Genomic DNA, 27,038 nt, shown 5'->3' on the forward strand with positions numbered 1-27,038 from the left:
GTGCATCCCGCTCCACGGGGGAGAGGAACTATCTCAGGTCTTGGCTATGGCTGAAGGGAAAATGACATCCGTATGCTGCCGAGCGAGGTGGCCGGTGCCAAGAAAGTAGACATAACAGCACCGGTATGGGTACTGGGGATCACATTCTTCGGTGGTGATAAAATGATTTAAGAAGAAAAAAAAACAATCTCCTTCATTCCTCTGAGACAAAGAAGGCACGAAGAAAAAGAAAGAGAGAGAGTGAACAAAAGAAGTCACGGAAACATTGAAAATGGAACAGTGGAAAAAAACTGAGGAGTCAGCAACTGTTCACAGCAGAGGTTCTGGACTGAGTTTCATTAAAGAAGTAGTAGAATAGGTCTGCCTGTCTCAAATTCATAACTGTACATACAGTGTAGTGTGGGAGGGAAAAATCCAGACAGTCTCATATTTTGAGAAGGACCTTGTCACAACTAAAATCCCCTCTTCTTTCCCATGCAAAGGAGCATAGCCCCCCATGAGAACCAGCATGGGGGAGAGGAGAGGAGAGCCACGTCAGAGTTTTGTGCAGCAGACGTACACTTAAGCCGCGTTTCCACCGAAATTACCCGGAACTTTCAGTCCCAGGAACTACTTTACCAGGAACTAAAAGGTTCCTTCAGCCAATGGTTGTCTGCGTTTCCACCGGGGTCTAAAGTACCGCGAAGATTAGGCAAATTAGCCCACTGACGTATGAAAAAGCAACGTTGTCGTCGGTCCGTCTGTCATATGATTTCTTCCGTAACCCCATACTACCACCGAAGTAGCCTACATTGTTTTCTAATAACCGGGACAGCCCGGAGGGGTTTATTCCACTTATACAACGGGTTACCAACAATGACTATATATGGTTACTTTTGTATTTATTGATTTTCATATATCCTCTCAAACACATTCATTATGTTTTTATGCGAACATTCGCTTTCATGTCTTGACATCCGAAGCGACAGAATGCATTCACATTTATATGTATAACTGGCAACAACAGCAGAAAACATGCACACGTTGTAAACAATTTGCTGTTTGATTACTTTCTCGTCGTCAATTCCATATAGGCTAATGGCAAAATGACAAGAATAGAACGAAAACTCGGACTTGCGTGAAAATGTAAATTAGTAGTGGTACAGCCACCGTTTGCTTTCCTTCGAAGTTACTGCTAGCCGAGCAGCGAAGTGTGCCCTCCAGATGCGAACCATGCACCATAAATTAGTCCATAGTCTTCCTGGTCTTTTCGTGGAATTGAAAAATGTCAGTAAAATTACGGCAGTCTGAAAAAGCTAAAGGGAAGATTACTAGAATTAACCTGTTAGTTTACGCGGATAAAAAGTGCGGATGGTGATTTCCACTTTGCTTGTACTGTATCATCAATGTTAATTATGCAGAACTACCGCATACCTCACATAACTGTATCAAACGTTTTGAGTCAATTACAACGGGCTGACAAAGAAAATCCGGAAGAAAATATTCAGCAACCGAATTAATCCGTTTGAATGTTTCGGTAGCCTACGTAATATGCTGTCCCAGCACGAATGCTTAGCATTTTATAAAACGAATACTAAAGCAAGAAAAGAACAGAAGAGCACACGTTATAATTCCAAGACGTTGACAGGCTATAACCAAAACTAGGCTACTGCGCCGCATAACGTACAAGTTTGATTTGAAGTTATTATGAAAATAAATTGGTTTTCAAACATGGCGGGTAATGGCGGAAAATAAATACAACACAAATGCTGCGAGTACTCGACCAATCAGAAATGTTCAGCGCTGCAAGCTCCACCCAAAAGGTTCCTGTACTTTCGGAAAGTACTACCTCCCGAGCAGGAACGTTTTGGGGGGTAAAACAAAGCCCCCAGAACTAAATTTAGACCCTAGTTCCTGCGGTGGAAACGCACCGAGTTCCTCAAAAGGTTCCTAGTTCCGGGGTATAGTTCCTGCGGTGGAAACGCGGCTTTAGTCATGGCACTCAAGGGTCTGGGCAAAACCACATATACTGTAAAAGGTCTGGCCCCAGAGCAAAGACAAGTGCAAAAACAAGGCATGCTGCAGAGGGGGTGGGGGATGGGAGACACACACACCAGCTGGGAGTGTGATGATGTGGAAATATGAAGAAAAAGAAGCAATTGCTTCTGGGACTACTCCACCCCCCCCCCTTCCCCCACCCTCACTCACTCACTTACTCACAGTCTTTGTTCATGTCCTTCCATAACACATAACACCCTGAATCAATGATTCCTGCTGGATTTAAGACAAATTGTCTGACAGAGAACCTTCTTCCACATCCTTTTCAGATGTAGACCACGGAATGTAACCTAAAGGACCCCTATAAAGTTGTCCTGTGAGAAAATAAAAACCAGAGAAAGTGTCTTGTAACATATAAATCTGTCTCAAGCCCTCCATAGAGATGTTGCATTTTTATGTTTGGAACATCGGACAAAACACGTTTTTCTGAGCCCACAGACATTTTGAATTACCCGCCTCTGTTTATCGATGTGTACATGTTGCATATTTGTTCTCCTCACACCAAAAAAGTTTGTTTGCAAAGAGACTGGCTAACCACTCTATGAAAAAGCCAGCATGCAATCACTGCTCTCACACTCAAACTGGGCCAGATCACACAGCTCCCTTTACACTCATAACTTGAAATTGCAGTCTTACTCAGACTGATAATGGTGCAGAGGATAAACGGAAGATCTGCTCTGCATGGATCGAGAGCAGCTGCCCAGACAAGAAGGAGAGGATGCAGAGGGGAGGGTAACACCAATGTCTGCTCATTGTCTGCATAGCCCTGGCCTGCACACGAAGGCTGTTGGTCAGAGGAACATTAAAATGATATTACGGCCACCCATGCAGGTGTAAACAACACCAGGGCCCGGGTTTGGCAAAGACAGTGAGTGCCTCAGCCAGTCAGAACTGGTTAAGATCAGGCAGAGGGATGAAGGGAGAGATGAGGGGGACTAGTGGAGAAAAAACATCAATGATTTTCACTGGTTTTTTTAATGTTTCAAATAAACCCCGTCGCATGCCGTTACTTTGTCTTCTGAGCCGCTTCGCATCACTCACTCAGCCAGTTTCTGTGACTTCAGCTGGAGATTTCTACCCTGCCTGGGTAGCAATCCAACAGCAGCCTCACAGAAAAGCACAGACTTTTCTCCAAGATTTTGGGCATGAAGCAATTCTGCTTCAGCAACAATACAACAACTTCACAGCAGTCTGTTCATGATGTGATAAGCCTTTGTACAGTTCGAAGGACCCACAGAAACTCAAGGACACGTCTCTGTGATCATTTACAGATACAAACCAGATGGGAAAACTCACTTCCCTTGTGTGGGACCATTTTCTCTCACCTGTTGAACTCATAGATGTCCTCAATATTGCAGAAGAGGGCGCTGACCTCCTCCGGCTTGAGTGGCAGATCCCCACAGTCGATGATGCAGCCCAAGTAATCCTGAGTGCAAGGGACAAGGAAATTTACAACATTCTAAATTTGAGTATTTTAAAAATGAATGATGTAACACAACAGAATAATTTGAAAAAGGGCAAAGCAACAACAACAAAAAATATTATAGATGAACAATTTGACTTTTGCAGAACTGCCACTACAGAGCAGCCACCATGCTATGGGGGTCATGATCTTTACATTCCTCTATTATATTCCTCTACAATTATTATTTATACTCAATAGGCTGTTTTACAGCCTGTTTCAAATGATCTCATCAATCATCACTGAACTTTAATTAAAAATCCCATGTTAGTTTACTAATTCCAGGCCCCCAGTTTAAGTCAGTAAATCTTGGCATAACAATATGCCTGAGTGGATATTTAAACCTGATCAAACAAACACTGGAGGAAGATACACACATAATTTCACAATGACCACACTAGCTATATCTGTGGCCCATTGGGAGTTGTGTGAAATCAATGCTTGCCACTGTTTATAATATAAAAATGAGATTCACACAAGCAGGTTATAAGACATCATTACCTCCGACGTCACTTTAAAACATATTACATGAGAACGCTTAGCTATGAAAGTAATCAAGTAAAGTGGAGCAGATGAATGTGAATGTTAAAATTGGTATTAGTTGTCACACAGTCATAATCTTATTGTATCCTCTCCATGGTTGGGGGGGGACAACAGCCCTCCCTCTAACCTCCCTGTCCCCTGCTATGGGCTGCGTAACGTATGCACGTTCTGAGATATCTCTTTGTCTGTCCTAATTGAATTAGCCAGGAAGCTTTCCCCCTGAGAAAATATGTATACTCGAGCTCTATGCTGGTCCTTAATATAAACACTTTGAGCTGCCCAAGAAAGCAAACCAAGCAATTAATACGACATTAAAGGCCTCACTGTTACAATATTTGTCTTTTCGTTTCACGATGTTTCCCCTCTAACCTGGGAAAAAGAGATATGCATCGGTCTCATGAGAAAATCCATACCACCCCCGGAAATCTATACCGCCCCTCCCCCACCCCCCCACCCTCCCTAGATATGCTGCTCCGCATACCCTCTAGCCTCAGTAAGACCTCCAGAAAGCCCGAAGCTTGAAATGTGTCACTGTTGCTTACAAGCCAAGCCAGCGGGTGTGGTGAAAGCCCAACACAAGCTGCTTGGCCAAGCGGTTTGGACGCAAGGCCCCCACCGATCACAAACTTTCACACCACCATTTGTTTTCTGACTGCCTTCATGGAATGTGTGATTCATCTCAAAACAAAAAAAAAAGTGTTATGACCTCAACTATGGGAAAAAAACGAATTTCGTACTCAATGCTCTGCGACTGGTTCAGAAATGTCAATGGCTGCTTTTCTTGGCTAATGCTGTGGCATTTATTTTGGTATGAGCTGCTTTGCTTCCTGCAAATATGCAAACAGCCAAAAATGACTCATTTCCAAACTATGCATATTTAGAATGAAAAACATATAAATTGTGCTCTGAAATGAGTATACATATGTACCTACCTAAGTATGCATGCATGCATATATGTATGTGTATGTACATATGTATATATGTGTATGCGCATATCTGCATGTATGTGTACATGTATGTATGTAGATATATTGCATGCACATATATTGTATATGTATACTATGGTTTCCCAGCTGACAGTCAAAGCACAAGTCATAATGACATTACCACAGCCAACGTAAAAGCTAAACTCTCAAGTGCCCTCAAGAATGTTTATTATGGAAAAGGCCAAAAAAAGACACAAAAGTCACAGTCACAAAAGCAACAAAAATGACTATTTATGCTCAGGATCCAGTCTATCTTTATTTTACCAAAAACGTGTATGTTTCTGTCAAGCCGAAAAAAATAAAACTCAGTGACAATCCAGACTATTGTGCACAAAAAAACACCACTTGGCAGGCCTGCATGTATGCATGTATGTGTACGTGTGTGTGCACAAACACAAATGTTTCAGCATAAAAAATCCAAGTGACTCACAAATAGTCTTAACACTATTTGTGCATGTGCATGTGATTAACTTGCCTTTTTTATATTGAAAACATTAGGATAAGTTTTTATTACAAATACCTTTGATTCTCTTTACTTTTAACATATTTGTAGTAGAAACAGTAAAATGTTAAGTGTATTATTTTCTGTGTTGTCATCTGCAATAGCAGAACTGAACACACTCCTGTGAGGTGGCTGCTGTGCTGTAGCAGTGCGCTGCGCCGACCGATGCCATCCTGGCCCTGAACACGGTCTAATCGCTCACCAAACAGCATTTATCCGGACGATTTGTCAGCTACTTATCAGAAACATTTCAGCCCCATTTACCCTAAATTACTGCCCTTTTCAAGACCATAACTCACTCATCAGATAAAAGTCCCTTGGACAGACAGAGATTCTTCTGAGCATTGGACAAACTGGAAAGTCACTGAGTGTCGACGCCGAAGATTTTTATTACCATGAAAGCGAACTCTCCCAGGACGGCGGGCCTGGGTCCAAACATGGTCGTTGGGTGAAAACAAATCGGCCCAAAAATTTAAACCCAACCCTTTAAAAATAAATCATTGCAAGTAAACAAACAAACAAAAGAACGCAACCCGAATTGGAGCAGTCTGGGGGGAAACTGTACCCCCTCTGCGAGCCTCTATTGCACATTCCGAGAGAGAGGCAAGTCCAAGGGCTTTTCTCTCTTTGCGGAAAGATCGGAGTGCTTGAAAAGTCAAACAATGCAGGGTCAGGCAGGACGGAGGGAAAATTATGGAGGGTTTGAGGGGGGGTTTCTGTAAAATTCTTCACCTTTAAAAGGCAAAGGAGCGCAGAAACAGAAACTGTAATTACAGACTCATTTACAGTCAGCATTCAGGCAAAGAATTCCCATCTCAATTGTACGAAGTTACACCCCCCCCCCCCCCACCCCTCCACCTACCACAATCACCAACAGGCAGAGCAAAGGAAAACATGGATGAAAGAGCAAGAAGAAAGAGAGAGAGAAAAATGTTACAGAGAATGACAGAAATAGAGAGAAAGGACAAGCAGCAAAAAGTAAAGAATGACAGGAAGTAGAGAGAGAAAGAAAGAAAGCAAGAAAGAAAGAAAGAAAGGAATTGCACAAAGAGGCACACGTATTCAGGACTGTTTGAAGGGACTCAGCTCAGAAAGTAGGTCAGAGTTTTGAGGAAAGGGAGTGCTTCCCCTTCACAATGCTCCCCCCTAAAGTGTGGGCCCCTCTCTGTCTCCCCCTCTGTTTGCTCCCCAGAGTTCCCCAAAAAGGGGTTACAGCCAACAAAAAACCTTACCCTCCCCCCCAATTTCCTGTCCTAGTTGGCTGGGATACAGAAGCAGGGAAAAAGGGCTTCACTCTCTTGTTCTCTTGCTCTTTCCTAGTCCCTTTACCACATACACACACACACGCACACACGCACACATACAGGTGTACATGCACGCACACGCACACATGCACACATGCACAAATGCACACAGACACATAAACACAAACAGGCATATATGCACACACACACAACACACACACACACACACACACACACACACGTACACGCATGTAGGTATACATGTGCACACATGCCCTCACGCACACGCGTGCACTCACACATATGCATGCATGCACAATTACACACTCAAACATGCCCAAACACACTCACACACTCACACACAAGCACACAGGCACACACACATATGCACAAACGCACACACACTACGCGTACACGTGCACACACAAAAACTCTTTCTCATCATGGTTGGTTTCTATTACCCGTGGTTTTGACATCATCTTTCCCTAGGCTCTCAATTAAAACCAGACTCCCACTGCCAAGACAACTTGAGACAGAGCCCAGCTTGTGCCTGATCTCACAGGCATAACTCGTACCATTGACAGTGCAAATGTTCTGCCCCCCTCACCTTCATCCTGTCCGGCACAATCATCTGAGGCGGGGAGGGGCAGTCACTGCACTAAAGCGTCCACAGAATGTGTCACTTCTCATAATGTGATGTCACAGAGATTTCATCACCAACCATTCCAACTTGAGGCAGCACAGTCTCAATCAGCATCCTTCGCATGGAGAAAATTTCAAGCAAAGTGAAGCTTTCAAGAGGGGGCAGGGGTTACCTTTCAAATGTGCTGAAAGTCACAGATCTCCTCAACCTGCATCCAAAATGAGTACACTCACACACACACACACAGTGACCCATGCACACCCACACACACACACACACAGTGACCCATGCATACCCACACACACACAGTGACCCATGCACACCCACACACACACACACTCACAGTGACCCATGCACACACACCCCCACACACACACACACACACACACTCACAATCACACATGCACGCCCAAGAATGCAGACACTTACGCAAGCGGGCTAATGCTTATGCAGCCATCAATCAATCAGCTTCTTGCACCCAACCACACAAGTAACTGCAGCCAGTATCTCTCAATAGTTTTGTGTTAGGGTGCCTTTTTGGCTGCAAACCCAGTCATTCATGGCAAAATCTCTGCAATCCTCCATTTTGGTTGTTTCAGTTGAGGACTGGTAAGGGGGAATTGCCAAATGCAAAAGGGAGCATGTGCTTTATTTAAAAAATTTACAAAACAATGCAGCCAAAAGGACACTTTTTCTGTCTCTGTGCAGGGTCATTTGCTGGTATCTATCTGCCCATATATGCCTTACACCTTTCTATCTGTTAATGAACTGAGTAAAACACTTACTAAATCCAACAAGCTCCTCTCCTTCAAAACTCCTGGGAAAAAAAACATTTTTCTCCCCCCCCCCCACCCTTTCACTTTTCCCTCCTAAAGCACACACGCCCTCCCCTCTCCCCACTCCAGCTACCTCTCAGTCTGCAATAAAAATGCTGACAGAAAAACACAAAGGCCTCCCGAACAACTCACCGCCCGTAACTCCGATACGCATCAAGGGGAGTTTCCAACAGCCTCTCCTCTTTGGAGGGAGCCAGGCCCTACCGCAGAAGCATGAAGCGTCTTTTTGAAGTGACTGGAGAATTGACTACACCTTTTATCAGCTGCCATCCCCTGCTCCTGCAACCTCCGCAGCCCTTAATTCTGCCCCTAGCTGACGATACACTGAGAAAATCACAGTCTGCAGGGACTGTCTTGAGCTCACAGTCATAAAAGCCTTAGCTGGCATGGGGAGGAGAACCAAGAATTATATATCGATATCTGACAAAGGTCTTGTTTAAAAAACAGTTCTGAACCCTAGGGAGTCTTGGGCCAAAATTGTATTGTATTTTTTCCAATATTTTTGCACATTCCATGGACTCTGCACCCTGTTCGCAAACATATAAATACGGCTCACTTTTGCCTCACCAACAGTATATTATTATCTATGGGTACTTGTGGATAACAAATCAGTGTTGAAATCTGAGTTGGACAGAAATATGTTTGACTTGTGCAGCATGTCTTTGTGTGACGACTGGGGTTGGGTGGCGGGGGGGGGGGGTGTCTTACCTCCACTATGCTCTTTAGGTCTCGCACATAGGCCTGCTCTGTCTCCACGATCTCCAGCACCACCCTCTCCAGACGAGACAGCTTGGGGGTGGACGAGTTGGGGGAGGCTGTCCCCGCCCCCCGACCGCGCTCCTCCAGCAGCTGGGAGAGGGGCGTGAGATCCAGGCTGATGTCCGAGCCGTTGCGCTGGGGCGGGGGGTAGGCGGGCACGGCCCCAAAGGGCAGGGAGGAGGAGGAGGAGGACTGGCCGTCCTGGAGGGAGGCGGAGGAGGCGGAGGAGCTCAGGCTGGCAGCCCGGTCGCTGTCGGAGCACACGGTGTTGACGGAGGTGCAGCTCCCGCGGGAGGCCCGCTCCGAGGAAGCCATCCTTCCCACAATGCCGCTCAGGGAGGAGACGGAGGACGGGCGTTGGGCAGCTGGGAGAGGGGGAGGGGGAGGGGGAAGTTTGGAGGGGGTGTGGGTGAAGTAGAGGGCAACATGCAATCATCAGGATCACCGTCACTCCAGAACATTCCTGAACACGCATCAACTTTTATTTTTTTTATATCTCTTTAAATACATAAAATACATGCAATATAAAATATGGCTATGATGTGGGAATCATAAACATTGATTATTCAAAACTATACTATGTGCAGAAGAAACCCAATACTCACTTAAGAATTTTGCAATTCGGTCAGGTTTAATAGATAATAATTAAAATATGATGAATGAATGCTTTAGAGACAGATCAGAAAAGATCATCAATTTCAGAATGACTTGACAGAGCCTGATGGCCAATCTGAGTAGAATCCTTGGCATTAATCAGTAAATTAACAATAAGGTATAAAAGAGAGTCAACAGAACTACTGGCCTTGAGAGCCAAATTTGGGTTTTGGCACTAATCAGACCTGTGTCGACCTACTGTAATGGCTGCATTATCACAGAATCAGCCCATTACCAGCTACTCGGAAAGACTTGTTTTTCAAGGAAGGTAAAAGCGTTCATTAGCACAACAGCTATAATTCACACTCTCTGTAGAAAGTGAGAGGCCTGCAGCCAGCTTTGCACGCGCTACTGCTCTCTGCAAAGCAGGAAATGAGCACAACCTCAAAGGTGTGAATCAGAAAATCACATTTTCATTTTTCAGTTTGCCAGAGGAAGCACACACTGGTGTGTTACAAACAGCAAGCGCCGTATTTGCACAGAAACACACACTGCAGTTAGGAAGGCAGGAAACAGCACAAACCCCCTCACTCACATGCCAGCCACAAAACATGCTAATGTACCAGCACACATTTCACAAGCACTTCCCGTATCACAGAATACAAATTTACAGCATATGCAATCTAGCACTGAAATGTATTTCAGTTTTTCTTTTACTGATCTTTTGTAATCTTGCTTGAAATCTTGTATGTGAGAAAAAGCTACCATCGCACCGCTGGTTCTGTGGCTCAGAAGTTCCTTTCATGGTTGAAAAGCAGTACTTCAGAAATCAGCCGACCAACAGTTAGAAACATTTTGTCAAAACTAAAATGTGAAGTTAGCCATTCCAACCTTTCCACACCATGCGGATGTCACAACTAGAACATCACATCACCCCAAATAATGGCTGCCATAACTACTCAGAGCAGACCACTGTGCCTTTCTTATTTTTTTGCATGATGTGATGGCATGTGAAAATGGAGCCTGGCAGAGCTACATGTGGCCTGGAGGTAAGGGTGGGGGTGGGGGGGGGGGGGTAACCACCAGTTCCTGCTGAAAACCAAATACCTAGCACAGTCGCTTGACTCTGCCAACTATTCTGTCCCTCGAATACTCACAAAAACAACAACTCCATTTTTAGACATTTGGCTCTGGAGCACATTATCAACTGGTGCCTTCTCCTCAGTCCGAACTTTGGTCCCACTGTCAAGGCAGCGCGGATCAACGTGAGCTCATCGGGCTTTTCAGCATCCCTATATAAACATTGACCACAGAATACCTGCCATGGCCTGCCGTCTCCAGAGCCTTCCACCCAAGATATGACATCAAAGTTTGTAAAAAGAGATTTCAATTCATTTTCACCACTCACAGTGCACATATTTAAAGATTGTCTTTTTTTGATGAATTTCCAAAAAAGCAACGGTGTTTTAAAGCACACCCAAATCACTTCCCATAGAAAACAACAAAAAAGCATAATTTCTGTACAGAATCATTCACAGTACTGTCTTATTTAAACTTTGCATGTGTCTTTTGGTAATCCACTAAAGAGTCAGAGGAGCAATAGAAATATGTGCCTGTGAGTGTGTGGTTCATATCCTCTTTAAACTGACAGACTAAGCAAAATGAGTAACTTCATGAAAAATATTGTTCATGTTAAAATGTGTCTGTGCACAAAACACAGAATGTTTTTATGAGACCAGGATACCACCTCACATCTACCTTAATGAATAAAAAATGTCACCTACCTGCAACAGTGAGATCAACATGTCACCAGTCCTCCACATGAGATCAGGCTCTTTATACCGCAAACCCAGAAAAACCCATCGTTGATTGGTTACCTCCAGTAACCAATCATGCCTCATCGCCCCAGCAAATTGTGTGCGCATCTGGGTTTCTAACCCGGGATTGCAGCCTGCAATCCTCCCCTCAGCACAACACCTCCACTGTCTGTGTTCTTGACCCAAACTCACAAAATAAACTAAAATTGATCACTTCCCAATAACGATAGCGCCACCTGCTTATTCGGAACATGCCGCCCCCAGCGTGGCCCCAGTTCTCTTCATGTGAGTCTGGTAGGAAACCACGCTTGCACCTTGTTTTTCTTTTTTTTTTTCAACCACAGCTTCCTGTTTTAGTAAATGAAGTCTGCAGGTTTGCTTCTCATCTAATAAAGCAGAAGAAGAGCTACAAAGCAGCAGGGTTGCTTGTGCCATGAACATGGGACCAGTACAGCTACTGGCTCCATACACTCTGCAAAGGGATTCGGTGTTGAGGATTAAGCACTACTGATGACAGCATTAGGGGGAGGCTGCTGGTGGGAGATCTCATCTAGCTGACCTAACCACCCCAGTCTGCACTGTACGCAGGAGCCTGCACCTGAAACCAGCCGGGGGGATGTGGTCAGGCCCCACCCAGCCTCCGTTTGATTCTGAGGCCAATTTTGGGTAGTTGCCAGGCGACCCGGATAAAAGCTCAATTTACCCAACTCAGAAGCGAGTAGAGCAGCATTTAAACATTTGTCTGAGCCATCGAAACAAGGCTGACGTCTTCAAGAACAAACCAAACTGACCAAAAAGACACCCACCCAGAAACAGAGCACTCGGCTGTAATAGTGCACTCAGCTGAAATAGAACACTGAACTCAGAAAGCTGCTCTTTTGCCATGGAATGCATTTCTTCATAATCAGAGCTGAAATATGTTACATTCCCTCAGTGTGAAAATCTCCCCATTTACATTGGTTTCCTGTGGCCATGACTTACATATTCTAAAGAAGGGCTAAGAGCAGGTGGGTAAAGGGCCTTCAGATTCCAATACCTGAAATAATAACCTGTAGATATAATTATACAAGTCTGTGTTGCAACAAACTAATAAACACAAACTTAAATCAGCACTGCAAACAAACTCTCAGGTAGCCAGTGCTGACTGTGGCCAGTAGCTTGGTTTGACGAACTTGGCCTGCAGGCCGTGGCGTGAGAACAAGCAGGCTGGTCACACCTCGTGTTTCAGAGAAAAACTGCGGATGTCTACACTCTTTCAGCCACAGGGATCGCCGCATGAATGCAGCTGTAAATGACTAGTTAGGCGTTCCATATTAGGGAAGGAATTGGACATGGCACATTATAATAAATAAATAAACAAATAAATAAATAAATAAATAAATAAATAAATAAATAAATAAATAAATAAATAAATAAAAATAAACTGTCAAGTTTACCCTTTTAGGGTATACACTGAGACTGTCCCGGGTCGGTGATTATGAAACATAATGTGAGCCTCCCATTTCAGGTTTATATCTGCACACCAGAGGCACAGAAAGGCACACTCCAGTTTCTATGGTATTTCTATGGAGCTCCATTCCTATGAGAACTGGAGGACCCCACCCACCCCACCACCACCACCTCCGAGACAATTGTAATTGTCCTGTATTTCCAGGACACTCCTGGCTTGTTTGACTTTCATAATGTAAGCAGCCATTCTCCAAAGTGAAACCCGGAAGAAAACACGCCTAAAAATAGATATGCTTTGTTCCCTCCCAAAATTCTTCATTCTGTTTTCTTTGATCAGCTCTAACTATCAGAAATGTTCAGCAATTTGCAAGTGGCAATCCTTATCTTGGGTGGTTTTATGCCATTTATAATCTAGGAATGAGACACAAAAGCTGCTCTTTCATGACTCTCACAGCTTACACGTCTGTATGAGGTCTTTTAAAAGCCAACAAATGCCCTCAAAATGCATAAAATAGGTTGCTTACCCACAGAGGCGTCACTAGGGGGGTGCGGACCACACCGGGTGACACCATCAGAGGGGGGTGACACCGAAATGACTGGCAATAATTTTTTTGTGCAGTGTTTTGTGTAGCGACGGGTTGAAACAGCTAGTTTCTCCGATGCAGTTTATTGCTGGTTGATTTAATTAGCGGTATTAATGTGACGAGAAGCACTTTTCATTTGAATGCATATCCTTGGTCGACAACATCCCACAGCACCCCCCCCCCCCCAGGTCGACAACATTGGGTGACACCAATGGTCGACCGCACAGGGTGTCACCAACCCTAGTGATGTCACTGCTTACCCAAGCTATAGCCACACACACTCTAGTATGCATATGTGCATGCATACAGTATGTATATAGTCACACACGCACACGCATGCATACAGTATGTATGTAGGCACATACGCACATGCACACACACACAAACACACACACCTACACATGCACACACAGATCAGATCCTGTTATGGTCACAAAAGGTCAACTTTCAAAGATGATGGTGACCATGACAAGTCGTATGACTGAGATCAAAAAGTTACCAAATGGTCATTATGCTGTAGCCCTCTACATTGGCACACAATATAATACTTTCTTTTCTTAAAACTATGAATCTATTCTACATCTTTTATCATAGTCTATACTCTAAAATACATTTCCAATTAACAGAAGGCACAGAAAAATAGGATGTGTTGCTGCACTCAGGATTCACTTAAAATAAAATTATGGACAGTGGTCACACACAATATTATTAAGTATATGTGTCAACTGACTAAGTACTTAATCTGTTGATGTCACATATACTTAATAAAATTGCGGGCAAACACTTTCCATAATTTTATTACGTACAAGGTAGTTGTCTTGGAAAGTTTTTTAGTATGACAATTTTACCATTCTGAATATGCTTTGGGTACATGCTGGGTGAAGAAATGAACTGTCAGTGAAATGTCTTGTTCAATGACAAGCATGCCATATATAGCTTCAAGCCCTTTTCCGCACAAAATATATCAAAACTATACTGCACAGATGGTGGATGTGTGTTAGCATGACAGCTTCCTGTACCATTTCATGCCACCAGGAAGCTACATTAGAAATGTAAACCGAGGCTATATTACAATGCATAAAGTTTAATCTATGCACGTACATGAATAAACCATTTCTGTTTTTAATAGTAAGTAACGTCACCTCACCACGCAAAAAAAAAAAAAAAACGGGCCAGTTTAGAATACAAAGTTCTCCATTAAAATGAAGACAGCTGGGTGTTTCCCACCATTCATGACATTTAGACAACCATCAAGCCAGCGTCTCATCTGTGTTTCATTCACTGCCTGCCAGTTTCAATTCTTAAAAAGAGTTTATGGATCCTCCTCTGCTCTTATAAAGGTACTGTCAGAAATCTGCACTCTAAGACTGAAGCATTTTCGGTGCTTTGACTAAATGCTGAGCACAGCACCAGCAGCATCTTGTGCTATTAAAACTGCCATCCATCTGACTCAAGAGAAATAACATTTTTTAGGCATTATTCTATCCTTTCAATGGTCAAATCCAAAAATGCCCAGAGGTCCAAATTAACCAATGCGGTTGGATGTAGCTACTGTGTGGTTTATTTTTCCCATTGTTTAATGGCAGAATCTTCAGTGTTATTCATATTTTCTAACTAGCTCCATGAACCATGTTTTTCAGTGCAATAGCAGTACAGTAAATTAAACTGAGTTCTACCATTTTTTGGGCAATTATTGACAAGCACATATGTTTCTGGCATATATTTCCAGAAACGCATTCATTGTTTCTCATCTATAACAATTTCAGTATTTCTTAATTTCTTGCAGTCTGTGCTCATGTTTGTGTCCGGCTAGACTGTCATAGCAAAATTTTAAGATTTTAAAAAAGCCATGTTGAGTTCATATAATTAATTTATTGTTATGATATTGATATAGGTAAGTAATGTCTACACTACCTGGGGTTAATAAGTTCACTATAAAAATAAATAATAGTTACAAAAATCATAATCAACGAAGACATAACAGAAAATAATAATCCCAACGTAAACGCTTGCTTGTACATTTGTATTATGACTGTACATAGGTATGGGGCATGCCCGCAAAGCCGTAACTTGGCAGATGGCATACCTGCATTCCCAATATGACATTCATTCTTATATTCACATTTGATGAATTATGAATGGATATATATATATAACCAGAGACTGATGTACATATGCACATACACACATACACACACACACACACACATTTATATCCACATGCACTTACACACATACATATGTACCCGGTCCTGTCTTTAGCTCTGACCTTGGGTGCTGTGCTTTCTTTGGCTGCCGCGTTGCGCCCCCTCAGGCATGGTGTGATGATATCACAGGAAACGGAATCCTACGGAGAACCAAAACCCATCAGTGACATCATCAATCGCAGGGCAGCGAACCAGAAATACAAAAACCCCACCCTTTGAGTTTCACAGATTGCAATACTGGAATCCTCATCCGTTGCTGGTAAACCTATAAAAATTTGAATCCCGAAACTAGTTGACATCAACTCCGATGAGGGATAGTCATGAAATGTACACCTGGACTGCTCAACTGCTCAAGAGAACTTCAAAGATTGCAGGATTTAAAGGGCATGACAAAAAGGTGGTTCGTTGATTATAAAGCAAGAAAAGAAAGACTACAGAGAGAAATCTTCTTTTGCTAAATGAGGCTGGGGATCCTGATGTATTTTGCAAGCACAGTGTTGCTGGGTTGAAGTCCAGAAGGTGTGCTAACTGCACATTCAGTTCAGTTCCCAGCGGCCGCCTTTAAGGCTCCTGTGTGACAGTGTCACAGTGAGAGCCTGGCGGCCAGAGAAAGCACAACCCCGAAGGAGCATTAAGAACCTCCAGAACAGCTGTGGCCAGGGCACCTCAAGGCATCTCGTCTGCACTTATGACTAAATGAGGCAGAATATGCCTTATCAGCGCCAGAGTGCCTTCCGCCCCTATCTGCAACAGAAGAAAGGGGGAAAAAAGCTGTTGGCGATCCCAGCCAAAGCAATTAAAAGCTGAAATGTGAGAGTCGGTGTGTTTTTTTTTTGTTGTTTTTTTTGGAAGGGGGGGAGGGGGAGCACAGCAATGAAGAAATTATTCTCTTTACAAAAAAGTATAGAAATCAAAACACATGTAATGTTTGGCCATGAGACAAGAATGTCTCCCATCCTTTTCTGCGCACTGTGTTCTACATGTGTCCCTCTTGCTCCTGGACTCTCCTCGAATGTTAGTCGGAAGGAAGGAATTAGAAATGGCAGTACTCCAATCGACAGCTCCGGGAAGGAGGGGGGAAAAGGTGTTGGTTTATGGCTTCGGGACAGGGCCTCTCTTCCCCCCAGAAACCTGCCCTTTGCCATGCTCTCCCCACATCTCCCACTAATGTCTGCAGCCAGTAACCACCAAGGGTATTACAATATATGGCAGTCCTACGATGTGGCCCAAAGCGCAGTGGTACTCAAACCTAGCCCTCCAGGCCAGTAGTACCGCTAGTTTTCTTTTCTATCTGGTAGTTAATTGATTGATTAATGTCAGCAATTAGCCAGGGATTTAACTCACCTGGTGTTCCATGTTTAAATCAGGCCTAATTAGAGTAGAAGAATTGGGCTATCCCTGCCCATGAGAGTCAACCATACTGCTATGTGGATTGAACTGCAAACAGACAACCATGTGGAGTAACGCTAAAAATGGACACTTTAGCGAGGAGGTCTTAGGTTCACATTCTCAATGAACACTGGGGTGGTGCCCCCTCTTTTGCAACCCGGAATGGCCTGAAACTGGCAAAAATTGTCTGCAGCGTTGAATCTCTTGCTGGTTATGATGCAAACATTCTGCCAAATTTAACTTCCTCCAAGTACTCTGATTTCCTCCCACAGTTCAAAGACATGCAGACTCCAGGGCTCACTTGCAAAAGAGATATCCATCACATTGTGACTACCCTGGTTAAATAAGGCTAAATAAATAAGAACTTCTCCCTGTTTGCAGAGAGATGCACAAGATGAGAGATTGCAGTTTGCAGGAGAATCGCTGCTTTGTGATTCTCTGCGGAAAAAATAAAGTTGAGTGCTGTGGTATAACTACTCCCCTGCTAATAGGAAATTTCTAGAAGCCTGGTGTAAAAATGTATGTAATTTAAAGTCCCAAATGTTTTCAACTTATGTACCTCAAAATAGACTGCCATTCTGAGTCAAATGTATCTGCCAGTATGACTGGTTACACAGAATACATATGTTTCCCCAGAGAAAATACCTCCTTTGACTTTACGCATTTAGTCTGACACAAAATTAATGTCACTTCATTAAAATGTTTATAAACTGATCTAATGATCTGTTTTTGACCCAGAGAAAATTGCAAATCTCCTTGAAGCAGTTCCCAACAGCACCCTTAAAAACATTTCCCGCTCCAACCTCCAACACCACCACCTCCCCTGTCCTCCCCATTTGCAGGGTTTAATTCCAGACAGATTTCTCTCATTAGAAAGGATCATTTACCATCAACCCCCTATGAGAGCTTCGGAACGCAGCTCTTTATTCTGGCTCATGAACATTTTCTTGGCTCTGGAGCTCCTCTGCTTGTGAAATTCCAAAAATTCCAGAATCAGAATTGTGGCCAGAATTTCCCAACTTCCCCAAAATTTGGGTTGTGGTCTCTAATAGAAAGTGGAATGGAAGGGGGAAGAGAGGTGGTTGGGGTAAAGGGTTTTTTCTTCTTGAAAGAATGGAAATGCTCCAACATCTGGTTAGCAAACTATTGAGGTTAAAGTAAGGTTAACATGACTCCTCTCCCCCATTTTAATATTGCTCCCCTTGTCCTCTGAATGGTCTGATTTTTTTCTCCAAGATCCACTGACATTAAGAAAAATATGTTTGTGGGTCCTTTCCCACCATTTTTCTCACATAGCAATAACAATCTTCTGCCATGGGCCCAGCTGTGTCCCAGTGCTCTTTCAAGCGAGATCCAGTATCTCGCACAATTCCTGCGGCCATCATCGCTGTCAACAACCCGCCATTTTGGGCGGACACAGCTGTACAGCTGTGCAACTGTAGGTGTGTACGTGCCTATCTCGCTCTCCCTGCGGGTATGTGTGAGTCATCCAAGTGTATAATGTTTTGTGTACACATACTCTAAGAGGGCACACGTACAGTAGTATACTTTTTTTGAATATGACAATTAATAGTTGAGGCACTGAATTAAAAAAAAATTATTATTTTTCTAGCAGTGCACAGTGGAAGAAAACCACACTGTGAATAGAAAATCACAAAATACAACATCTGATTGTCAACCTAGAGGTTATATATATTTTTAAAAATCCTGCTTACTGAGAAAGAGGTGGCATCAACACAGGTTGTCTGTGTTTGGAGGGGCCCATCCTTGTGAAGCCTGGTGATTGAGGGGTTGGGGTGGGGGGGTGTTAGTAGGGCTTTGAGGGGGGTAGGAGGGTAGCAAAAGCACAAATAAACAGAGCTTGTAGATGGTGTAGGTGGCACGTTTGTGACATGTCCCACTGCATTGTCTGTCTGGCACCATGGTCCAAACAGAAAGGCCACCATTGTTCCTGTTCCAGCTGACCTTCACACTTCCTGTGGACTCCACACCGGCATGGGGCCCGGCCCCATTCACCGGGGCCCCATCTGGTGCCTTCCCTTCAGGCCTCCTCCTTATTCTGTTACACAACAAAGCCTGCCCATTGTGCAGGGACTGGCCACGTTGAGCCTGGACAATGAATACGCTGGACAGAGCATTGGGGATCAGAGGATCAACCGGCACTGGAGCCACAGATCTGAATAATTTAGATGAAAAGTACAGTTTGATAGGTGAGAGAAACATATATCTGTCCCATAGAGAAAAAAGCTGTGACTCATATGTATACACAGAATTTGGCACACAACACTACAGTGAATCTGACCTAAAAAATGACTGCGTTCACATATTTTTAAAAATCAAACTATGAGTTTCTGAAGAACAACAAATAGTTTTTAACATCACACAAAATTTGTAGATTGCATGTTATTTAATGGCTATGAAGTCAACAGTGAGAAAAGGTCTTATGGACTACTACAGACAGTTGCTAGCACTAGGCCGCATGCTTTATCTGGATAATCTGACCAATTTTGGTATAATATAATAATGCCTTTTTACAGTACTTTTACGGAAATGTAGATTGCTACCTGAAAATACTCATATATTTCTTATGGACAGAAAGGGCAAACTGAAAATTCAGCTGAAAAAAAATCTCATGTTTTCATTTTCATTCTTTATCTTGTCAGGGCAACATGCTTTAATTCAGAAGTCTGCCAGGTAATAAAATGCCAAAAGTTTGAATAAGAAATGCTAACATTCCAAAGTTGTAAAGCGCTGGAACCTGGCAGCTACTGCTTCTGAGGTTAGAACATGGCCACAGCATTGCGAGGAGCTCCCACAGCCAATCAGTCTGCAGCATTGGCAGCATACCACCCAATCATATGCTAATAAGACAAATTTTTTGCTACACATACTGAATAATATAACACTCCAGTTGTGGTATTGGACTCAAAAGAGCACAGAGAAGCCATTGCATTTGACAAGAATTGCTCCTTGGACATTCATCTGGAGCTGAAAAAATGCTAAACATGCATTGCAAGAGACCCTGGGCAAGTCACTGTAATTTCCTGAAAAAGGGTTTGTGATGTCCTGGGGGATTCCTGGAGTGAGATGGGACATTGACCTCAGGGTGTCAGCTGTCAACAAGTGAACAAAGACTTTTCCAAACAGGCATGTTGGCCTTGTTTCGCACCAGGATACTTCACAATGATTCCTAACAATAATCCCCCTGTAGTATTGCTAAAAACATGTAGGAAAAAGCTGTAACACCCCAAGGTTTCTGGGAACCTATGAAATTGTCAACTAACATAGTAAAGAATGTTGCTATAAAAAGCCCTGGGTGAGATATTTTTTGCTCGGTGTCATCCGTTCAGTCTGCCCTGGGAATTTCCCAGAGCCCCTCTCTCTGCGTGACTAATTGCAGATGCTGAGACGACACAAATTGAAAGTCATAAAAAAAAAAACATTCCTGTCTGCGGGCAGGGTACGCGCAGGCAAAACGAGCTTCAAACATACTGCCGGGGCACCAGGGAGGGCTGGGCGTGTGCCTGGCAGGAAAGATATCAGTCCGTGCACACCGCTGAAGGATGCGGGTACGAGACAGTCTGACTGCAGCTGACGGAAATGTGGAATTCACTTTTGACTGTAAAGGTGGTTTCTCAAGTCCTGGCTCTCGCCATTGGGGAAGAAGCACACCCCCATAACTTTACATGTGTTCAGAAATGTATAGCATTTTACATGCACTAGCACTAGCACTTATGTTACATTTACAGCCTAATACTGGGGTGGCCAAGCCAGGTCCCAGAGAGCCACAGGTTATGCTAGTGTTGCTTGTTACTTAGCATTTATAAATCAAATCAGTTACACAGTTAACTCCCAATTCCGGGGTTATTTGGATCTAAAGTTGTTTCTGGTGGTTTCACTGCTGAAGGTGAAATAAAAACCTGCCTCTATCCCAGGGAGCTGTCCCAGGGATAGGGACTTATGCATTAAACTAATCGTTGGTGTCCATCGATAATTGTAACCAAATACAAGAAAAGAGTTGTCATGGCACACAAATTACTACATTTTTAATAGGATAAGTGAACAACTGGTGGTTCTGCAGTGCTTCCTCATGCCCTACATTTAAAAAAATGCATGTCGAACTGTAAGTTGGTAAATTGTTCTCAAACAGAGCAAACACTTTATTGTTAACTTTAGAAGCTATATTATATTAGAAAAATCACTTACATGGGGGGGAGCTAAAAAAAAACTGAGGTAAGATCGCAGGTAGGGTAAGTTGGTGTGCCACTTTTATGCACAAAATGAATTACAGGATACCTTCCAATAGATTAGACCATATTGGCTTGAATGAAGCAGTAGAGTAAATCATGGGGGCGGGAATTAAGGAGGGGTTTTTGAGGAGGGGAAACAGAGTAAAAGCAAAGGGGAGGGAGGGGCAGAGCAGTCAGACTGAGGAACTGGAGTCTCCAGGAGCTTGACCTGGGGGACAAGGGAGAGGGGTAGAGAGGAGCAAGGTAGGTAAGGAATGATAACAGAAGACTGGCAACAGTGCGGACCTGTGTCACCAAACAGAGGACAGCATTCACAAAGAGGCAAACAACTACATGCACGGCCCACGATCAAGCACGCCATGACACAGTCAAATTGAGGGCTCGACTAAGCATGAACCTCACGGTCAATGTGCTCGCAATCCCCCCTCAACCCACATCCCCTGCTCTTCGTGACAACTCCGATTCTCAGAAGACTCTTTCAACCGTTTCCAAAAGTCTTTCTTCAAAAGGCCACTGGAGGGAAGCGAGTGAGAAATATGGTGCGGGTTCATAAACTCCCCGAGAAAAATTCCAACAAGAAAATCGTCCCTTCGGCCACTTCGGGCCGGAGTTTGGTTCTCCCTGTTGGGTTGGAGGTTGGGGTTAGCACCAGGGTCAAAAACGAATGGGGAAGAAGTGGGGAAAGCACTTTGTCTGAGGCTCCATAAAGCTGTCTCGGGCAAGTCAAAGACCCTCCCTCCAGAGGCTGTTGCTTTGGGCCCTTCTGTCTCCCTCTTTGCCTAATCTGGGACCTTTTATGAGGCCAGTAAAGTCAACATGGCGAATTCACCTTTGTAAATCTTGAGGGCAGGCATGGTCAAATGCAATGTTTGTCAAGAGTCCAAAAGTGTGCCTTTGGCTAAAGCTCTGCAGGGACTGCCTCAGAGCAGCATGGGGTGTGAGAAAGGACGACACGCCATGGGAGATGTGAACTTTAAGGGAACTGCTAATCATCCCTGTGTCATTGCCCCCTGAGGAACTCCTCCATCAGCCAGATGGAGACCTGGGGTCTTGAACCCGTCACCTCCACTTGCGTTGCTAATATTTTATCCACCACTATGTTATGCCATTTTTAAAAATGTACTGCTGCAATTGGGGTTGCACCTGCCACAAGGACAGGCTTCAACAGCGGAGAGATGTGAACTGATGACCTTCCGGTCACTGTGGCCTCACTGCTCCTTCACAGGCAGCCCCCAAATGATCCAATGTGGCTCCAGGTGCATGCTGAGTGATTTGGCTTGAGAAGCTGGGAATCCCATCAACACAATTCATCAGAATGAGGGTGCAAATGGGGGGCCAGAGATTATTACTATTCCTTCTGTCCAATGCCGTGCAGTCCATTGAGTCAGTGAGTCCGGAAATATCTTGAGAGGATGCAGAATAAATGGGATCCCCACGCCCCACACAACCCCCACCCCGGCACTGAACTACAAAAGCAGGACACAGTTTCAAAGCAAGCAGAACCTTACTTGTCAGCCTCCGATGGGAAGGACAAACATTCTAACTAAAGTCAGGGTTCGGGTCACTTCCTGTTTCTCAGTTCTAGTTCCATGACCAGTTCCTATTCCCATTCTTCCTTTTGATAGAGACTGAATAGGCCAACAATGTTTTTTTGGCTGGACCACAACAGTGGGGCCAGCCCTACAAACGCGAATGTCTGTGACTGCCTGACTGACTGACTGAGTGAGTGATAAAGTTACACCACGCAAGTCTGTGACGTCGGCCGGTTCGGTCCAGCCATATACTAAGTTTTAATCTGGTCTTGTTTTACTCCAAATGCTCCAGCTATAACTTTGAGCATTGATGTATAAGTCTCAGCTAAACATTAATGTTCAAACAGAAAGGGACAATAAAGAGGGGTTTATGATGTGGCAATACCTCCTGTTTTTGGAGATCAACTCGTGTTTTCCTTTGCAAGTGATATTAGTGCGATCATACTGCCAAATCATGCCCTGTCATGTGCTCGCCAAGGCTCACATATGTGTGGCCAACAGGTTTAGAGCCTGTTTAATGAGAAAATAAATAGAATCTGTGATTTTCTTGGCTATGGCCAGCAGGGAACCATCTGCTGACATGTTTTTTTTAAGTTGAGGTAGAACAGTATACAATGTTAAAGCAACAATCAAGACATCAGATTACCTTTCATTGCAACTAAGAGGTCATCTGGGCAGGCCTCTTAAATCATAAGGATGTTTAATAAATAGCACTTGAATTGGGGCTGTAGTCTTCACATGTCTACAACCCCAGTTCAATAAATAAACCATTTTACTGAGACTAGTAGAATGAGTAAGAAGCTAGTTTCCAAATCAGACCTTTGTACTCCTGCAGACAATCTTAAGACAATCTTCTTCAGATTAAAATATAGAAATATATTTCTTTCCAAAAAGCAATATAAAAATTACAACAACAACAACAACAACAATAACAGCCGTTATTTTTACTCATCCATTGAACAGTGAATAGCTGCATGGGTTTTAACTTTGATGCCTGAGGTACTGTGGTATTATATGTTAATGACCTCCAATTATTAAACTGTTTTTAAATTAGGAATATATACACAGTAAAATGTTCAATGTTAAAGGAACACTTATAGAGTCCCCATTGGTCCCATATGTAGGCTACTCTGTTAGAGTTGAATTAACACTGAACATTTTACTGTGTATGCATGTCTATGACAACTGCCGGAAAACGTACAAATTCACTGCTTCTAACCGGTATTGTATGGCTACAGAAGATCCCTTTTTCATGTAAATTATTGCGGTCTGAAGCAGAGAGAAAAGTGGGTGTTAGTGCAAACTGAAAATATACAGGATTCACTAGGATGTTTCATTTGTCCACTCCGGATAGCTAACATTCCAGCTGATTTTATGGAGAACACAATTCGTTTGTGCAAGTAAGGCGTCAGTGGAGCAACTGAGCCAGCCTGCAACGAGACCATTGTTTCAGCGTCTCTGGCTAACGTTCTGGAATCCTTCGTGAAGTTTTCACTGACATTGTCTGCAAAGGCGCTCAATAACTGGGGGGCATTTTAGCACGAGGCAATATATGATTATCTTTGTATAGTTGTGTCCACTCTACAAATTACGACATACAAATAATTTGTATTCATACAAATCCATTCACTACACATACAAGATAAAACTATTTGCATTAGCGTGGCTATAAAATTCATATTAATTGGCTCCTCTTCCATTTGGCGAGTTAGCCTACTCCAGTGCCCTACTTAACCGTGGCACCTTTGTTTCCTTAAAAGTTCGTGTATTCCAGAAATTGCAGGGAAGGCATTCAGTATAAAACATTTTGGAGCAAGTAAGGGGCAATAATAGGCTACTCCTGAATTGTCTAAGGGAATGCCACCGATTTGGTAGGTGTGCTCCGTAAAGGCGATGTATCTTTCAAAAGCTCTAGGTGATCCTGACACCTTCAGAGAAGAAAACCTCACACCGCCTTAATCCCTATTTATGGGTATTATATCCGAGGTCATATTTTCGACCGGCGAGACCGCTTTTGCTTAGCACGAACTGCCGAACTCAGGATGAACTTAATTGGCGTGAGTGAGAAACATATCCCATGGACCAAATTAACTATTATTAACATTTTCTTCTAACATTTTCTTCTAACAATTATAATATATACTATATAATATTACATTGTTGGAGATTGGTGTCCTCTTGTAACAGTTTAAATAAATAGTTGCAGTTGTACTTCAAGCTTTTCGTGGAGACAATAATTGGGACACTGAGACATTGAAAAACGCAGGTAACAGCTACACGCAGCCTACCTTTGCAGGTGTATAGAATAGATGCATCAAAAAATAGCCGTCAGTGTCTGAGCTCCCTTTCCGACTCGATTCTGATAAAGTCCCTGGATTCAAGCTGTACTCCGCTTCGGATAGTCGTATTATTTCCCAGCTCAAGCGCATTGGATTGAACAGTTGTAGCCTACATTTCTTCAGCACCGAAAAAAACTACGTTCTGGGCGTTTTACCCCACACACAAGAACATTCCCAGCAACAAAAGGATTAAGTCCTCTTTGCTCTCCTGGACTTCTTCTTTTTCACATTGCTATTGTTGGACTTGAAGCGCCATCCCCTTTGGCGTCAGTTTCATGACAAACGGTTATCTTACGGTCAAATGCAGTTTTCCAGTGCACGTTTTTAAATGTCCTTTATATTTCTGTAACGATTAGTGAAAAGCTAGGGATACATCACAACAAGCAAATTAATTTAATGTTGATCCGTTATCAACTTCTTGAAGAAAAAAGTCGGGAATTCGTTAAAAGATGCCGCCTCCAGGAAAACTTAATTTCTTGTTCTCTATATTCATCCGTTGCCAAAGACATTTATTGGTTTTCTAATACACAGCTTTATAAGTTCTTCTTGTCGCAAAATGTTTGCCAATTGAAATGTATTCTTTAATATAGCTCGTAAGTTATTGTAGTGTGACAAAAATAATCGTTTAGACACTACAGTTAAATTCGCTATAGCCTACTTTGTAGTCCGTCTGTATGACATGTACGAACCTATCTTGAGATACACCGACCTGGAATTGGAATCCCTTCCTGAAAAAATTGTCCCCCGCGGCCCAAGACTTCTCCAACTTCCTGCAAGTTAACTCCTCTCGTGCTGCATTCCAAGGACCCACAGTGACAGAATATCGATGTTTTTTCTTCTAAACAATTTAAATGTAGCATTAGAAATAACAACTAAGTTGCAATACTACTCCGTTTTTATGATTGCCATTGTTTCTCCTAGGGCGAAATGTTTCTATTTTGCCCAGGTTCAACGGTCTTAGCCTTTGAATGCCAGTGGATGCCAATTTGTCAAGGATTTAGGTGCGCGCAGTTTAGCGTAAAATTACAAGGAGCTGCACTAATGGTTTGTTATAACAGGACCGTCGATGAACTACAGAGCTGACTGCGCCCCCGGGATGACTTGCCTATGTTTTCTATAGAATACGTCAGTAACAAAGTTAGGACGCACATCTAAAAGAGATGAGCTGGTGAAATGACCACACTGTGAGTCATGTCTCACTACCGCTGTGGCAGCTAGCGACATTATGGTATTAGTACCTTTTTGACGGGTTTATTTGATCTGAGTCAGACACGGTTCAGACATGCTATTATAAACCCAGGTGGAAAGAGTCTTCCCTTGACGGGGTCTTGAGGCCATCTGCTTCTCTATCGGGCAGCCAGGTTTTGCAATGACTAATAACGTTTGGAAAACCTCTGTCGTCTTGGAAACTGCAGGAGGCAAAGTCTGCGTGCTAGCTTGTAAAATAAGATACGATTCCACTGCCTCAGATCCTACCGTATGTCGTTTGTTTAGGAAATTCCAGGATGAACCATTATTCCTGTTAAAAACAGGCACGCAAGTTTATCTTTGCACATCTGATTGTCCCCACCACCCAAAGAGGAAAATAGCCTGTTTAATTATCGCAAGTGAACACAAAACTGAATGTCAGAGGCAGGGGGCGAAATGATTCAACCATGCAAAATGCAGGATAAAAAAGTAGCAGGAAAGTACGGATACAAAAAGTACAAAATATGTGTCCCAAAAATGTAGCCTAGATCAACATAAAATATAGTGTTTTGTATTTGAAAATACAAAAATACATTTATTGGAAAAGTATTATACTTCGTTGTCAAATTCATAGGATCATATCTTTCCATGTAAGTTGTAATTTGTCCAGCTTCTTG

The 27,038-nt window shown here is 43.2% G+C and overlaps 1 protein-coding gene across 2 annotated transcripts in view; it reads right to left on the reverse strand.

Annotated features, from left to right (window-relative positions):
• Window positions 1–26,232, reverse strand: part of plekhg2 (pleckstrin homology domain containing, family G (with RhoGef domain) member 2) — a 48,729-nt gene extending 22,497 nt beyond the window's left edge. The window contains exons 1-4 of one of the 2 annotated variants that reach the window (XM_064301211.1): window positions 25,123–26,232; window positions 15,726–15,803; window positions 8,962–9,377; window positions 3,363–3,463 (exon numbers count right to left, since the gene is read on the reverse strand). In XM_064301211.1, coding sequence (XP_064157281.1) covers window positions 3,363–3,463; window positions 8,962–9,377; window positions 15,726–15,774 — 566 coding nt within the window. In that variant the 5' untranslated portion in view covers window positions 15,775–15,803; window positions 25,123–26,232. Of the gene's footprint in view, window positions 1–3,362; window positions 3,464–8,961; window positions 9,378–11,390; window positions 11,870–15,725; window positions 15,804–25,122 lie in introns of those variants that run through there. The other variant, XM_064301212.1, reaches the window with a different exon arrangement.
• Between the last annotated feature and the right edge of the window lie 806 nt (window positions 26,233–27,038).

Source organism: Anguilla rostrata, chromosome 12 (assembly GCF_018555375.3).
Source record: "Anguilla rostrata isolate EN2019 chromosome 12, ASM1855537v3, whole genome shotgun sequence".
In the NCBI taxonomy this organism is placed as follows: Eukaryota; Metazoa; Chordata; class Actinopteri; order Anguilliformes; family Anguillidae; genus Anguilla; species Anguilla rostrata.